Genomic DNA, 15,353 nt, shown 5'->3' with positions numbered 1-15,353 from the left:
TTTCGCACCGCAGGCATGGGCGTGCGCTGCCATCGCAGTCGACCTGGACGCGGTGCGACGCGCGTTGCAAATGGATCAGTTTGCACAATCCAAGATGGAGGAGCTGCGCAGGGGTTCACAGAGAGACGATGAGTTCCAGTTACGCGACGGGCTGTTAACTCGCAAAGGTGTCCTCTACGTACCAAGTGACGAGCTCCGCGCAAGGGTTCTGCAGCAGTTGCACGACGCCCCCAGTGCGGGCCACTTCGGCAAGGAGAAGACAATGGAGCTGGTGGCAAGGGACTTTTGGTGGCCCCAGATGCGGGGAGAGGTAGCGGATTACGTCGCCAGGTGTGACACCTGTCAGAGGTCCAAGCCAGTACACCAGAAGCCAGCGGGACTACTGGAACCACTGGAGACGCCACAGCAACCGTGGGAGAGGGTAGCACTGGACTTTGTTACTGATCTGCCCAGCTCCAGAGGCAAGACGGCGGTACTGGTGGTTGTGGACCTGTTCACCAAGATGGCGCACTTCATTCCTTGCGCGAAGGTGGCGACAGCGGAACAGACCGCCAAACTCTTCGTCGACCACATGTTCAGAGTGCATGGGCTGCCGCAGTCCATCCTGTCCGACAGGGGGCGCCAGTTTGTTTCCAATTTTTGGCAGAAGCTTCTAGGTATCCTGCACGTCAAGATCAACCTAGCGTCGGCTAGACATCCACAGACCAACGGCCAAGCAGAGAGGGTCAACGCGATCATGCAGCAGTACCTGAGATGTTACGCCAATCAGCGACCCGCAGCATGGGTGGACTACCTGCCGATGGCTGAGTTTGCCTACAACAACACGAAGCACGCGTCGACGGGGGTGACGCCGTTCTACGCGAACAATGGCCGTCATCCCAGAACCTTCCCGGGGTTCGTAGCAACAGGAGAGGGGGTGCAGCAAGAGGCCGACCAGTTCGCAGCAGAACTGCAAGAGGTGCACGAGGAGCTGCGGAGACATTTGGAGCTAGCCAAACAAGCCTATAAGGTGCAGGCGGACAAACACAGAAGGGCGGGAGAAGACATCCAGGTGGGGGACTGGGTATGGTTAGCGGCCCAAGCGATGCCAGCCAAGTCGTTAGCTAAGAAGAAGCTAGGACACAGGCAGCTAGGGCCATACCAAGTTGAGGCTAGGATCAATCCGGTAGCGTTTCGACTGGCCCTCCCCGAAGGCTCCAGAGTGCACCCGGTCTTTCATAGGTCGGTGCTCACTCCCTACAAGGCCCCACACAGGTTTCAGGAGTCAGAAACAGTACCAGACCCACGCAGAGAGTCGCCCAAGAGGGGGGGGGTCACCTAGGGCCGAACCACTCAACGAGGTCACAGAGATCCTGGACTCGAGATGGGGGGCAGAGGGAGTTGAATACTTTCTCGCCAGAGAGGGCACCCCAGCCAGTGCCAATAGTTGGGTGCCGGGCTACGCTTTAGACGAACCTCTTTTGAAAGACGAGTTCCATGCACTTTTCCCACATAGACCCATGCCAGCCGAGTACTTTGATGACTGGCTCTTTACGCCCACATGTTCAGATAGCACTTTCCGGGGCTTTTCTTCCACCGAGGAAGGAGCGGCAGAATTGAGCCCGCCCAGAGGATCGTGCTCGGGGGTGGACACACTACCCTCGGATTGGTGGGAGGAGCAACCAGAGGAGGACTGGCGTAAGAGGTGGATGATGGGGCCTTGGCAGGCAGCACCAGACGAAGTAGCTATGGAAGAGGAAACTGAGAACACTTTGGGTGAAGAACCCGAGTTCGAACACACATACACAGAACTGCCAGCAGAGGACATTGAAGTAGACGACCTGTATCCCGAATCTACCTCCGAAGAGCCGCAGCTCCCACAACCTGCGCCCGACGGGCGGGAGGGGGGAAGGGGGGGCTTCGAGGGGGGGATGGATGTCAAAAGCGCGAAGGAGGGGGGAACAGGCGTCAGAGGATTCAGCCTCTGGGGAGTACTGATTCAGAGGGTACTTCAGCAGTCTAAGCGTAACAGACGTAGAGCCACGGGGCTCGGATGTAAAGCCAACAATGTTCTTCAATAAAGACTTTTGTATATAAATTGGATTGGACTTGGGTCTCTCGTGAGCTGGGACCTCGGGTGGCTCTGACACTATGTATCGAGGAATGGATTTTGAGAGCTGGTGTTGTGCAGTGGTCAGAGCGTCAGAATAGGACCTGGGAGATACAGGGCTGTTGTGGGGATTAAATGAGGAGGGAGAGAACCATGTATATGTCAGAACTCCGTTCTTCTGCCGAGCCTTTGAAATTGCCTCCGACGAATAATTAATGACCTCAAGCCTTTGATAAGGCTCCAAGGCACATTCTTCAATCAGCAGAGTTCCCAGCACAGGGAAGGATGAGACAGTATGAGCTACATTGTAAAGAGTTTTATTTTCTAGCTACGCAGAACAGAAAAGACATCCTCTCTCTATGAAAGCAGAGAGCAACAGAAACAAAGGAACAAAGGAAACAGGAAACCACTAACGGCACATCCCATCTCCCCTCCCGTGAGACTTCCAAGAGTCTGGACTGGCTCTGGAATGTAAACAGAGTACCGTGACTCCCAGCAGCTGCACAGTGAGAAACAGAAACTAACAGTATACCACCTTGAGATTCTTGGAGGGAAAAGGTGGGATATAAATGTCATAAACAAACAAACAAACTTTTTAAATAGTTTGTTTTCTTGTGTATGTTAAATGAAGGAAGTTTTAGTGCCCCCAATGGAATTGTTATCATGTATTTTAATTGATACTATAGTTGTAAAACAACAACAAACAAACCTGTGTAGAAGCCATTTTGGTATATAAACAGTATATAAATTAATAAGGAACAAAATAACAATACAAATAATAGCAACATCCCTTCCCCAACCCAAAAACTATAATCCAGCTGGCACTACTTGAAAGCAACTTCCTTTGTACTTACAGTGGTAGCTCGGGTTAAGTACTTAATTCGTTCCGGAGGTCCGTTCTTAACCTGAAATTGTTCTTAACCTGAAGCACCACTTTAGCTAATGGGGCCTCCTGCTGCTGCCGTGCCACTGGAGCACGATTTCTGTTCTCATCCTGAAGCAAAGTTCTTAACCCGAGGTAATATTTCTGGGTTAGTGGAGGCTGTAACCTGAAGCATATGTAACCTGAAGAGTATGTAACCCGAGGTACCACTGTATTTGTAAGCCCTCTCTCCTTTCTGCCCCCACTATCATCAGACATTCCTAGCATCTAACCCCTGAATCCCCTAGCATCACACCCCACACCAAGAATAAACTCTTCAGAGCACATTCTTCCCACAGCTTGTGGAGGGAAACGAAAAGTAATCCAGTTGAGTAATCCTGCTGAGCTCCCAGCTGGCTGATCGATTCTTAATTACAGAAGGGTTGTTTTTTGTTTGTTTTTTAAAAAGCACAACCCAGGGGAGGAACTTGGGAGGCTTAGTTTTTAAGCCCTGCTGGCAGCTCCAAAGGAAGAAAGAGGTGAAAGACTCTGGCTTGCAGAGGGCTGCTTAGAGTAATGCACTTATCTTAAACACACCAGGAAGACATTTGGGCTATGTGATGTAGCCTGGAAGAGCATCACTTGCCTATGGCGAGTCCAGGCTTGCTTTCTGGCAAATTTATGAGGGGAAAATGCACACAATTAAAGAAACTGGGTACATGTTCTCCCTTTCAAGTTGAAAAGGAGCCACAAATGACCCAAAGACTACATCTACGAAATAAAAACATTCAGTGGTCTAACATTTTTTGCAAATTAACGCACAAAGTCAAAATAAACCTCCTAAGTGATCCAGGTGGAGAAGGAAGAAAAAGGAGGGAAAAAATTCAACAAGCCTAAAGTTCACTCACAAACACACCCCTCTCTAGACTCCATCCAAGCAAATGAAAAGCAGGAGCAGGCAAAGACGCTCAAGGAGAGGGTAACACAAGGCTGGTGAGGGATGTGGCCTGAAACAGGCCCCAGAACCAGAGAGATTTAGAAGGCCATATTCAGCTCCTAGGCCTACAGTTCCCCACCTTTGTATCAAAGGATAAAGACATCCAGGAGCCAGAGTCATGGGCTTTGGCTTACCGTGATGACATCCAATATGCTGAGGAGGCTGTGGACACTGTCTCCTGCCAAGACGTCTTTGACCACCACCTCTGTGCTATCCTATTGCGGATGGGGGAGGAGGGAGAATAATGAGACCACATTTCAGCTACACAATTACAAGCTAAGTTCAAAGACCTCTGTGTGTGTCTCTGGGAGTGACTGGCCTGTTGGGATTCGCAGGATACTGGATAAGTCTGCAGGCTTCAACAGGATGATGCAATACTCTGCTGGGTCAGAGTGACTCAGCAGGAGTGTGATTAGTGTGATTGGCTATCACCTGTTTTAAAAGGAAAGCCTGTTTAACAGTGGCTGTGTGGTGGTTGTGCTGTAGTGTGGTGGTGCTGTGGTGGAGAGTATTTGTTTGTAAGTACTCTGTATGGACTGTTTCTTTTGTAAATGCCTGTATATAGCTCACATTAAAAAAAGACTGCACTGGAAAAACCTGGAACTCTTAGTGTTTCGCTGAAAGTGCCGCGTGGAATACGCGACAGGGTTATGGGCCCAGCACGCTTCCGCTGTGCAAGAGTACAGGTGGCAGTTATCTAGCCGTGGGTGCTGGAGGTGAGCTGCAGGGATGGAGCAGTCCAGAACTGGCGTGTTGCTGGAGAAGCTGACGGCCACAAACTACAGCATCTGGTCGGTCCGCATGCAACACTTCCTCAAGCGTGAGGGCCTGTGGAAAGTGGTGGAAGATCCACCGCAGCCCTCTGAGGAGGATGAAAGGGATGAGAAAGCTTTCGCTACAATCATCCTTGGAGTGGACGACAGCCAGCTAGTCTATGTAGCTGATAAGGTGACGGCAAGTGAGGCGTGGAATGCACTCAAGGCTGTCCATGTGCAAGAGACAGCTGGCTCACTAATAACACTGACCAGGAGACTGTACCGGTGTCGGAAGAAACAGGGGGACTCCCTGGTAAACCACCTAAAATTCCTAACAGGCTGTTTCCAGGAGCTAGCCTTAAGAGGGAGGCCTGTGGGGGAAGAGGACAAAGTCTTTATAGTCCTGAGTTCCCTTGATGACAGCTATGATATGCTGGTCAACTCCCTCGAGTCGGTAGAGACTGATAAGCTGACTCTGGAATACATTACCGGATGGTTGTATGCAGAGGAGGACAGGTGTGCAGAGCGAAAGATGACCTCAGCCCAGCTGTTGGAGCATCCCAGAGGGAACAACAGCCGGGAAGAGCAGAGGTGTCGGGAGCCGGAGAAACAGCCAGGAGGAGCTGCTGCAGACCAGCCGGTGGTCAACAAAGTAAAAAGGTGTTTTTGCTGCAAGTCCAGTGGACATCTGCTGCGGGACTGCCCAATAAAACAACAAAAACAGCAGAAGCACAGGAGGCAGCAGAGAGAGTCTACCGCTTGGGTGTCTGCAGATGGCCAAGAAAATGAAGAGCTGTGGGTTCTGGACAGTGGAGCTTCTCAAACCTTTTGTAAAAGAAAAGGATTGCTAACTGATGCTAGGGCTTCAAACAAAAAACATGTAAGTCTTGCTACGGGCCAGAAAGCTAATGTGGTTTGTGAGGGGGAGGTTGTGTTCCCACAGCTGGGACACACATTCAGGAATGTGTTGTGTGTGCCTAGTTTGCAAAACAATCTCCTGAGCATTCCTGACTTAGCAAAAGCAGGCTTTGAAGTAAACTTTGTGGGAGATCAGTGCCAGATAAAGCAAAATGGGGCAGTGTTGGCAAATGCTAACCTTAGAACTAATATGTATGTACTGCAGTGTGAGTCTAAGGTTGCTAATGTGCAAAATGTCCCAACCCATGATATGTGCATTCATCTCCTGCACAGGCGTCTGGCTCATGCTAGCTATAAGGTGCTAAACAAAACATTGGAGTTGTGTGGGGGGATGAAAAACATAAAAAGTTGTGATAATTACTTAGACTGCAATATCTGCAAGGAGGTTAAAAGCAGGGCTTGCCCAGTAGCAAGAGCAAGCCAGAGAGAAACCAAAAAACCACTGGAGTTGATTCATGCTGATGTAACTGGTCCTTTTCCACCAAGTGTCTCCCATAACAAGTACTGTTTGATCCTAGTGGATGACTATTCTAGATTTGGCTGGGTCTATCCATTAAAGCAAAAGTCTGACGTTGCCCAAACTTTGAAGTTCTGGGTAAGAAGGGTAGAAAGGCAACTTGGCGAAAAGGTGTGCTCTATTCAGACAGACAGGGGAGGAGAGTTTATGGCAAGCTCCCTAAGAAACTGGTTGCGTTCCCAAGGGATTAAACATAGACTTACCAATGTGGCAACACCTCAGGAGAACGGAGTAGCAGAGCGTAGGGGAGGTGTCTTGCAGACACAAATGAAAGCATTGTTAGCAGATGCAAATCTCCCAATTAAGTACTGGGCTGAGAGTATTAAGACCGTGAATTATATTGGGAATCGCTTGTGGTCAAGGGTACTAGATGGCATACCTTATAAAATTCTCTATAACAAAAGTCCCAGTTTGCAACATTTGAGAATCTTTGGGACAAAGGCATGGGTTGACATACCTGTAAAGAACCGAAGAAAAGGTGGGAAAAGGGCACAGCAGTTGCTATTTCTTGGGTATGAAAGTGGTACGAAAGCCTACAGGTTTGAAGATGATAAAAATCTTTTGAGTTATAGTCGATCAGCCAGCTTTAATGAGCAAAGAAATTGGCCCAAGATACATGCAAACCTGCTGCCAGAAAAAGTTTTACTGCCGAGCGTACCTGTTAAGGCAGCTGAAACAAAGCTAAGAATCGGCAGCTCTCCCAGAGAAACTGAAAGGTAGGAGGTAAAGGTTGAGCATTTTTCTCCAGCTGCTAGTATGGAGCAGGGGAGAGAAGAAAGTGCAACAGGGACAGGAGGAGGTAGATCTACAGAGTCAATCCACCCCAAAAGCAGTCCTGAAGGTAGCCCAGGGGGTGAGATTAATGAACCAAGGAGGTCTGCAAGAAGTAATAAAGGCCAACCTCCAGACCGTTATGGGTTCCCAGCCACCATAAACCAGGTTTGTGTAACTGAGCCAGAAAACTTTGAAGAAGTGCAAGAGTTACCTACTCTAGAGAAAGAGGCGTGGTTAAAGGCAATGCAGGCAGAGTATAACTCTCTGCTAAACAACAATGTGTTTGTACCTACAGAATTGCCTGAAGGTAAAAAGCCCATAAGCTGTAAGTGGGTTTTTAAAGTGAAAAATCTGGCTGATGGTAGTTGTCAGAGGAAAGCCAGGTTGGTGGCAAGGGGCTTTACACAAAGGAAAATGATACATTATGATGAAGTGTTTGCCCCAACAGCAAAGGCTGAAAGAGTAAAATCAGTTTTAGCAATGGCAAGTCTGAGAGGGTTAAAAGTTAATCATTTTGATGTTGCCTCAGCATATTTAAATGCTCCTATTGACGCCGAGGTGTATTTACAGCAAATACCAGGTTATGAGCTGGAAAAAGACAGCATGGTGTTAAAGCTGCAGAGGGCACTATACGGGTTGCACCAAAGTGCCCGTCTATGGAATGAATGCATAGACACAACTTTGAAAAAGATGGGATTCAAACAAAGCCTGGCTGATTCCTGTTTATATTCAGCAAGGAAGTGTTTGTTATTTACTTTTGTATGTTGACGATATCTGTCTGATAACAACTGCACAAAAGCAAGTGTCTTGGTTTATAAACAGCCTAGGTAACAAATACAAACTGAAGTATTTGGGAGAGATTCAGAATTACTTAGGAGTAGAGGTTCAGAGAAATGAAGAGGGCGTCTACTCTCTGAGTCAGAAGGAAAAAATCGAAAAGTTACTGAAGACATATGGAATGGAGAGGGCAAATGAGGTTGACACTCCCATAACTACCCAGTACAAAAATGAACCAGAAGGACAAAAATGTGAGAATGCAACAGCATTTCATTCTCTGTTGGGTTCTCTGTTATATTTAAGTTGTTGGACAAGACCCGACATAACATTGGCAGTGCACATGTTAAGCCAAAGAAGTGCAGACCCGGCTCAGAGAGATTGGGTAACACTTAAAAGAATCCTAAGGTATCTGAAAGGCACAAAAGATTACAAACTGGTGCTGGATACAGGATATGATCAGCAAGTGTATGCATACGCTGATGCCAGTTGGGGGGACAGAGAAAATGGAAAGTCTACCACTGGATATGCCATATATATTGGAAATGCCCTGGTTCAGTGGAAATCCCAGAAACAAACATTTGTTGCCACAAGTACTTGTGAAGCAGAGTACTCAGCCATAAGCGAATGTGTGTCACAAATAGAGTGGTTTGCTTGTCTAACAAAAGAACTTGGAATACCTTCTGAAATGCCAATCACTGTGCTAAGTGACAACATGGCTGCACAACAGCTTTCTAACCAACAGAACTTTAAAAGCAAGAGTAAACATATTGCTATAAGATACGGAAATGTGAAAAATGCTTTGGAAAGAAATGTGTTAAAGGTACAGCACTGTAACACGAAATGTAATGTGGCAGATTTGTATACAAAATGTTTGGATGCTCCTAAATTTCGAGACTTAAGAGAATTATTAGGTCTCAAGCCTTTGACTTAAGGAGGAGTGTTGGGATTTACAGGATACTGGATAAGTCTGCAGGCTTCAGCAGGATGATGCAATACTCTGCTGGGTCAGAGTGACTCAGCAGGAGTGTGATTAGTGTGATTGACTATCACCTGTTTTAAAAGGAAAGCCTGTTTAACAGTGGTTGTGTGGTGGTTGTGCTGTAGTGTGGTGGTGCTGTGGTGGAGAGTATTTGTTTGTAAGTACTCTGTATGGACTGTTTCTTTTGTAAATGCCTGTATATAGCTCACATTAAAAAAAGACTGCACTGGAAAAACCTGGAACTCTTAGTGTTTCGCTGAAAGCGCCGCGTGGAATACGCGACATGGCCTTGAAAAGCAAGTAATAAATAAGCAGAAGAAATAAGGCAGACACAAACTCTGTGGCTGAGGCAACTTTCAACACAAAGCTCAGCTTGGCATACGCTTATGAGACTGGCTCCCACCACCCACACTCTGCAGGACCTAGGAGGCATAACCACCACCCCAAGGATGGGAAGACGCCTCATTCTTATTAAAGGTAAAGGTCCAGTCGTGACCGACTCTGGGGTTGCGGCACTCATCTCGCTTTATTGGCCGAGGGAGCCGACGTGCAGCTTCCGGGTCATGTGGCCAGCATGACTAAGCCATTTCTGGCAAACCAGAGCAGCACACAGAAACGCCATTTACCTCCCCGCCGGAGTGGTACCTATTTATCTACTTGCACTTTGACTTGCTTTCGAACTGCTAGGTTGGCAGGAGCAGGGACTGAGCAATGGGAGCTCAGCCCATTGCGGGGATTCGAACCACCGACCTTCTGATCGGCAAGTCCTAGGCTGTGTGGTTTAACCCACAGCGCCACCCGCGTCCCCTCATTCTTATTAGTCTTTGCCAAAAGCTATATAATGAAGGTGCCAGGCACATCTCTGTGGGAAGGCTGCCACAGAGAATACCCTCTTGCAGGCCACAACTAAAGAGCAACTAAGGGAGTCATCTCTGTTGATCTTATCACCCGAGAGGGTCTGTACTGAAGAAGGCGGCCTTTCAGGTATTTGGGGCCTGAGTCATTTAGGGCTTTAAACACTAACCTAAATACCTTGAATTGGGCCTAGAAATAAACTAGCTGTCAGGGAACTGCCATCGGAGCCAAGAGTGGAGGTGAGGCTCCCGAGCGATGCAGGAGAAGGGCCCAGCCGGGAAAGAGGGAACACTTCATCGGAGGAAGGAGATCAGCGTGACACCAGGAAAAAAAGAGAGCCGGAAGGGACGTCGGAGAGATGGCTCCAAGACTCTTCCACAGAGACCAGCGGGGAGAGCCCAGGACCTCCGCTGGCCACACCCACTCTGCGCAGAAAACTTCCGCGCAGGGAGGCTAGGCGGAGACTTGGTGTCAAACAGCTTTTATGTTGGAAGAAGTTCAGGAAACGCCCACTGACGGATTCTGCCAGTGACTGACACAGCCACGGAGAAAGTGCTGTGCAGCCAGGGAAAAGTTTAGCCAGGGAACGTTGCCAAAAGCAGCGGCCACTTACGCACAAGCAACCCCCAATTCCCTTTACACTAGCAATCAGTGCAGCTGTTTAAAAACAGGGGTTATATGAGATCTAAACCAAGACAGGCAGAACTTAGGTAGCTACTGAGCATACAGCCAGCAGGCCTCTCAACAGAAAAATTAGAAGTTTCAGAGCATGCCTCCACCTGCTACAGCCCAGTAGTGTCTACTCTGACTCTGCCAAGCAAAGAGGGGAGGGACTTTGTTATTATTTGCTCCTTATCCTATATGCTTTACTGCTCGATGCTGTTTTAACTGGCAGTGTTTGGCCATGGATGTTGATGACCTGTCAGCTATCCTTACACTTTCTTGGATGCAGACTTCCAGCTTTCCATCCCGCACCACGTAGATGCTGTTGTCCAGCTGCCCTGGGAGGAAGATGTACTCCCCTTCGTGCAGTTGGACAAAGACCATATGCTTGCAGAGCTCCAGGAAGAGAGGCTTCTCAAAGTGGCCAAGGACCCTGCAGGGAAAGAGATGAGAAGGAGCTTGCACACCAGGCATCCTGCTCCTGGCCTAAAACAGCAATGAGTCCAGAAAGGGGGAAACTCACTGCTACAGGAGGATGCCGCAGCTGCTAATTTGAAAGTACAGGTGGTGACCATTTTGCACGTGTTTTGATTGGCGAGTGACCACCAATGCATGCACTATTTTTAACCCCAGAGGGGGCAGGAGCAGTACAGGGCAGGGAAGGGTGGGGCGGGCTTACACAAGCTTTGCCAACATGTGTGATGACCCAAATCGCAACCCCTGTGCAAACAGAGAGTTGCCTGTAACAGGGGCAAAAGCAGAAGGATTCACCGGCAACCTGGATTAGTCTAAGTTAGAGAGCAGCCCAAAGCCCATTTTTAGAAGGACATAACCAGATGCAAGGGGTTAAGATGCAAACTTGCTGCCACTGTGCCTCACTAATGAACTTCTTAGAGGGGCTGGCCTGCTTGTTGCTGGTAAACATGACAAGCTGGTCAAATGGTCCCGGTGTGTCAATCCTTATTCTCCTCAAACTGAGGACATGTCAAATCCAATCTTTATGCAAACTCTTTAATGGTAGGGAAGTTGCTACTCTTCAGCCCCCACCGGCCCAGCTCTCTCATCACATTTGCCCTTACCTGACATTTTTAAGCATGTAAAGGACTTTGGAGGGCAAGTGGGAATTCTTCACGTCAAACTCTGTTAAATCTGCCTCGAGCAGAGAGGGTGGAGGCTCCTTCGGCTGCAGGGTGGGGGACTCCTTCTTGAAGTTCAGGATCCTATAGGGAATAAAGCAGAACTGATTCACCTCACAACATGGCAATCGGGGAAAAGTGGTCCCTTCATCTTCTTCCTCCCCATTTAAACTCCGACAACCCACAGGTCCCTGCATCCCCCAATACCTCTTTGCCAAGGACAATACTTTGGCCTTCTTCCTCATCCGCTGCTGCAGGACAGTGTTTCCAACCAGAGAGTTTGGTAGAGTTGCAACCTGGAAAGGAAGAAAGGTTTCCTGAAGGGAAGAAATCTCAACTCACAGAGGAACATACAGGAAAAAGGCAACCAAGGTGGGATTTTACTACGGGTTCTATTCAGTGTTAGTTTCAATAAATCTACCCTAAGTAGGCCTAACTGAGATCCATTCATTTTAATGTGTCTACCACAAGTAGAACTTAATTGGAGTCAACCCTAAGGCATTAGAGCCTCAGCTTGTCCCTGGTACAAATAAAGGACTGAAACAATGGTGGTAAGCAAAAAACAGAAAACAGGACACTTCCTTGATCTAAAGTTCCAGACAGAGAAATGCATCCAACTCAGTTCTACTCAGAGTAGACTCACGAAAAGGAATGGACCTAACTGAGATATGCACAACCTGGCCCAAGTTATAACAGAAAGAGGAAAAAGGAGATGGCAGAAAACTGCAGAAAGAAGAGATGGTAGAGCAAACTGGAAGAATGAACATAGGAAGCTGCCAGTCAGACTACCAGTAGATCTTGCTCAGTATTGTCTATACTGACTTGGCAAAAACTCCCCAGAGTTTCGGGCGGGAAGTCTAATCCAAATCCTAGCTGGAGATGCCGCTAAGGATTGAACTGGGGCCTCATGCATGCAAGGTAGATGCTCTACCACTGAGGTACAGCCCTTCCCCAAAGAATGAGAAGCCTAGTGACGGAATGGTAAAATTTTTATAGCTGTGGTAATTCAAGAAATAACTCCCTGGTGAATGCTGCGGCTGCTGGGAGTTGTAATCCAAAACCTCTGGAGAGTACCAGGCTGACCAAGGCTGAGTAAGGCATTATATCTGCAGTGTGTTCGATTTTGACATGTTCCTCCCAAACAATGCTTTGGAGGCATAACTGAGTTTCCAGCATTACAGGACGTTTCTCCTTCGTGTGCATTATTGATAGATGATATTTCAGCAGCATGTTGTCAAACCATTACCTGCGAAGGGGGTCCTTTCGCAACCAAGGGCATCTGCTTGGAACTGCAACAATGGCAATATATTGAGCACCATCTATTAGAGTGCCATGTGTACTGCAAATGAAAGCAGGCTGCCATGGCAGATCTACTAACCTATTTTCCCAGGCTCATTCTGTTACGATAATGAAGCAATGCTGCTGCAAAGTCCTAGCTTGAAGAGTAAACATGATGGGAATGTTGGGACTGCTGTGGGAACAGAGGGGCAGTCATTTCACAGTGCGAAGCACCGGAATTACCTCAGAGTGTAACTGATGCAGCCCAGAATTGCATTGGCTTTTTTAGCTGCCGCGTCACACTGTTGGCTCATGTCAAGTTTGTGGTCAACCAAGACTCCTAGATCCTTTTCACATGTACTGCTCTCAAGCCAGGTGTCACCCATCTTGCATTTGTGCCTCTCATTTTTTTTGCCCAAGTGCAATACTTTACATTTCTCCCTGTTAAAATTCATCTTGTTTGTTTTGGCCCAGTTCTCTAATCTGTCAAGGTCGTTTTGAAGTGTGATCCTGTCCACTGGGGTGTTAGCCACCCCTCCCAGTTTGGTGCCATCTGCAAATTTGATCAGGATGCCCTTGAGTCCATCATCCAAGTCGTTGATAAAGATGTTGAATAAGACCGGGCCCAAGACAGAACCCTGTGGCACCCCACTAGTCACTCTTCTCCAGGATGAAGAGGAACCATTGATGAGCACCCTTTGGGTTCGGTCAGTCAGCCAGTTACAAATCCACTGAGTGGTAGCATAGTCAAGACCGCATTTTACCAGCTTCTTTACAAGAATATCATGGGGCACCTTGTCAAATGCCTTGCTGAAATCAAGGTAGGCTACATCCACTGCGTTCCCTTCATCTACCAGGCTTGTAATTCTGTCAAAAAACGAGATCAGGTTAGTCTGACATGACTTATTTTTCAGAAATCCATGCTGACTATTGGTGATCACAGAATTCCTTTCTAGGTGCTCACAGACTGTTTGCTTAATGATCTGCTCCAGAATCTTCCCTGGTATTGATGTCAGACTGACTGGGCAGTAATTATTTGGGTCCTCTCTTTCCCCCTTTTTGAAAACAGGGACAACATTTGCCCTCCTCCAGTCTGCCGGGACTTCGCCTGTTCTCCAGTAGTAGTTGAAGCAGCCGTCATTCCCTCTAGCTATCGCTTTGGATGAAAATTGGGTGGACACTGCGCCGTGCCGGTGATTCACCTCCCACACCAATAACTTGTGTGGCTGGACAAGTGGGCCAACTGGATGGCCAAGCAGATTTGGCCACAACTGTTACATCTGCCCCTGTGTCCACTACCCCCACAATGCGCCGACCTTCCACTGTCAGAGACACAGAAGGGCGAGAGGCTGTAATGTCCATGGCTGCTGCAATCAGGGGTGGTTGTTCGGATGGGGGGAAGATGATAATCTTTGCCACTGGAGTATTTGACTGTATCCTGCATGGACGATCCGTGTATAGCGTGATCTCAGGAAAATTCACATATGGTCCGTGTGTTAACATCGGTACCACATGAATTCCTGCTGCTTGCGCGGATAATAAAGGCAATACCTGGCAAGTGGCATGATTGTCCAACCCTGCTTCAGCGAGGACATGAGTCTTTAAAGGGCAGAAAGGCAAATGGAATTCCACGTCCTGGGTCAGGCGAAGCTGTGGTGCTGTTTCCCTGGACTCCGGGGGGTCCCCTATTGGTTTGTCTGGGCCCGGGGTGGGCCCGGCTGCCGGTTTCCCTGCTGTTGTCCTTGCTGATTTCAGGCAGTGTGCTGACCCTGCTGTTGGTTTTGGGGAAGCAATCTGCATTGATTGGCCCAATGAAAGCCTTTTTTGCAGATTGGACATTTGGTAGAAGGATGCCGGGGCTGTTGCGTGGATCTGCATTGCGCCTTAAAGTGTCCTGGTTTGCCACACTAGAAACAAGTTTTATCGGTGGCTACAGGCTGGTTTTTATTTAGCGCCGCCGCTAGCAGATGAGCCTTGTGGGTGGCTGTACCCACAGACTGACAAATGCGAAGCATGGCTGCTGTGTCTATGGTAGGATTGTGTATTATTGGTCGTAATGCAACTTTACAATCCTCATTTGCATTTTCAAAGGCCAATTGTTTGATAATTATTTGTTTGGCTTCAGGATTATCAACTTGGCGACTCACTGTTGTAATCAGCCTGTCCATAAAGGAAGAATATGACTCTTTTGGCTCTTGCCTGATTGAACCCCATCTAGACTGAATACTGGTGGGTTCTGGAATTTTTCTCATTGCTTCTTTTGCAGCAAGGGCAGTATCCCTCAATAAGATCTGCAGCAGTGTGGCTTGCACTGCAGCCAGAACAAAGGGACCACGCCCCATCATGGCATCTATGACATCTCTGAGGGTAACGTTAGGGTTATTCCCTCTGATTTGTTGTAATAATGCCGGAACATAAGCACGGCAGGCGGTTTCACATTCGTGGGCAAACAATACGCCCGCTGATGGAGGTAACACCGTACGGGCCAGAAGCTTTATGTCATCAGGAACCAAAAGCTGGACAAATGTGGCTTCCAAAAGCGCCTGCGTATATGGAGCTTGGAGTCCATTGGTCTTTACTGACTGCTGCAACTCTTTCAAGATCTTAAAGTCAAAAGGTTGATGTTGGGCTTGGGTGACTGCCGGGGCGCCAGCAGGGGGCAATATAATGGGAAATGCCACAGTATCCTGAGATAAGGAACAGGCAAGAACAACACGTTGAAAATGAGTAGCCGGTTCTGTCGGTGAGGGAGC

General features: G+C 48.1%; 2 protein-coding genes across 2 annotated transcripts in view; both read right to left on the bottom strand.

Moving 5' to 3' along the window:
• LOC309361162 (ubiquitin-conjugating enzyme E2 A) overlaps window positions 1–15,353 on the bottom strand; it is a 353,780-nt gene that overhangs the window by 235,070 nt on the left and 103,357 nt on the right. The window lies entirely within an intron of this gene.
• LOC309361270 (patatin-like phospholipase domain-containing protein 7) lies at window positions 3,920–14,044 on the bottom strand (the record flags this gene model as incomplete). Its single annotated transcript, XM_081896176.1, has 7 exons — window positions 3,920–3,958; window positions 4,083–4,163; window positions 10,460–10,619; window positions 11,266–11,406; window positions 11,530–11,618; window positions 12,569–12,611; window positions 13,917–14,044. The coding sequence occupies 7 exons, from the start codon at window positions 14,042–14,044 to the stop codon at window positions 3,920–3,922; spliced, it is 681 nt and encodes a 226-aa protein (XP_081752302.1).

Source organism: Podarcis melisellensis, assembly GCF_964234715.1.
Source record: "Podarcis melisellensis genome assembly, chromosome: W".
Classification (NCBI taxonomy): Eukaryota; Metazoa; Chordata; class Lepidosauria; order Squamata; family Lacertidae; genus Podarcis; species Podarcis melisellensis.
Note: the sequence above shows the minus strand (reverse complement) of the source record. Positions and strands in the feature narration are given on the sequence as shown.